We start from the raw sequence: 1210 nt of genomic DNA on the forward strand, positions 1-1210 counted from the left end.
TCGCTGGGGTCCGGGCGGAAGACAGCTGCCCCCGTGCGTAGAAACAGGCGCCGCACCAGCCCGGTTAGGCATGCCTCTGTCCGCGCAGCAAGCCTGCAGGGTAGGTGCTCGCTCGCTCTGTCGTACGAAAGGAAAACCTGAGGCCTAGAGAAGTTAACTTGCCCAGGATCGCACAGCTAGGGAGGGCGTGCAAAGACAAGGTCGCTCTGTGTTCAGGAGCACGCTGCAAGGGGCGCAGCAGGCAGGGGCGCAGGCAGGAGTAGTGCAGAACAGGTGAGTGTTCCCCGCATTGAGGTAGACATGCTTGCGAGGCGGGGGAAGCAGAGGGCACGGGCTGCCCTTGCAGTCCGCACCCCTCCCAGCCTGAGCCTCTGTGATTTGAGCTGGGCTCGCAGGGAAGGCTAGGATTTCAGGCGGGGAGGACGGCTCCCGGCTCAGGGAGAGGCGGCCGTGCTCGCCTGTTCAAGGAACGGAGAGGTGTCCTTGCATCTGAAAAAGATGGCTTTGGTCTGGAGGCTGCAGGAGAGAGGAGGCTGAGGGAGAGTTGGAAGGGGTTCCAACCCCTGGACTTCCAGGGCATGGGTGAGGAGCTGTTGAAGAATCTGGGGCTCTCTTACCATCAGCTCCTCTCAAGCACAGAGGTTTTGGCTTCCCTGGCAGGAGTCGGGACAGCCCCGTATTGTCCAGCCACCGTTTAATAAGGAGCTGGGCTTGAGCAGAAAGAGTCGCCACCTCCCACCAGGTAGTGTGAAAGCCTTACACCAGGCCAGGTTAAAGTGGTTAGAAAACGGGAGGGGGAGGCCTCATTGTTTACAAAGTAGGAGTTTTCTCAGGCCCTTTCTGCAATGCAAAGATTGTCATGATGGCCGACAGGTGCGCTTGGAGGCTGGGTGAGTAGGACTTCAGTGGATGGGGAGCTTCTGGAGCAAACTCTTGGAGGCTGGGATCATGATGGGGACATGATGGCGGGGGGTTGGGGGGGCGGAGGTGCTAGCCCAGTGCAGTCCCTGCAGCCCCTGGAAGTCAGGAGTGCCATGCACATCCAGCTCTGCCTGTCCAGTTCCTCTGAGGCCCAGCCAGAGCTCTTCTTCAGGTCAGAGGTCATCTGGTCCAGCCTCCCTGCAAACAGCCAGATCCTCTGGCCCCTGCTCAAACTCTCCTGTCGCGCTTTCTGAGGAGTCCGCCCATGTTCTAGCGCTCAGTGACTTTC

The 1210-nt window shown here is 59.8% G+C and overlaps 1 protein-coding gene across 3 annotated transcripts in view; it reads left to right on the plus strand.

Annotated features, from left to right (window-relative positions):
- Positions 1-6: 6 nt before the first annotated feature.
- ZNF746 (zinc finger protein 746) overlaps positions 7-1210 on the plus strand; it is a 20921-nt gene continuing 19717 nt past the window's right edge. For all 3 annotated transcript variants that reach the window (XM_015572707.1, XM_015572706.1, XM_006777152.2), the window contains exon 1: positions 7-100. In XM_015572707.1, the coding sequence (XP_015428193.1) occupies positions 71-100 (30 nt within the window). In that variant the 5' untranslated portion in view covers positions 7-70. The remainder of the gene's footprint in view (positions 101-1210) is intronic.

The sequence above is a fragment of the Myotis davidii genome, unplaced genomic scaffold (assembly GCF_000327345.1).
Source record: "Myotis davidii unplaced genomic scaffold, ASM32734v1 scaffold49, whole genome shotgun sequence".
In the NCBI taxonomy this organism is placed as follows: Eukaryota; Metazoa; Chordata; class Mammalia; order Chiroptera; family Vespertilionidae; genus Myotis; species Myotis davidii.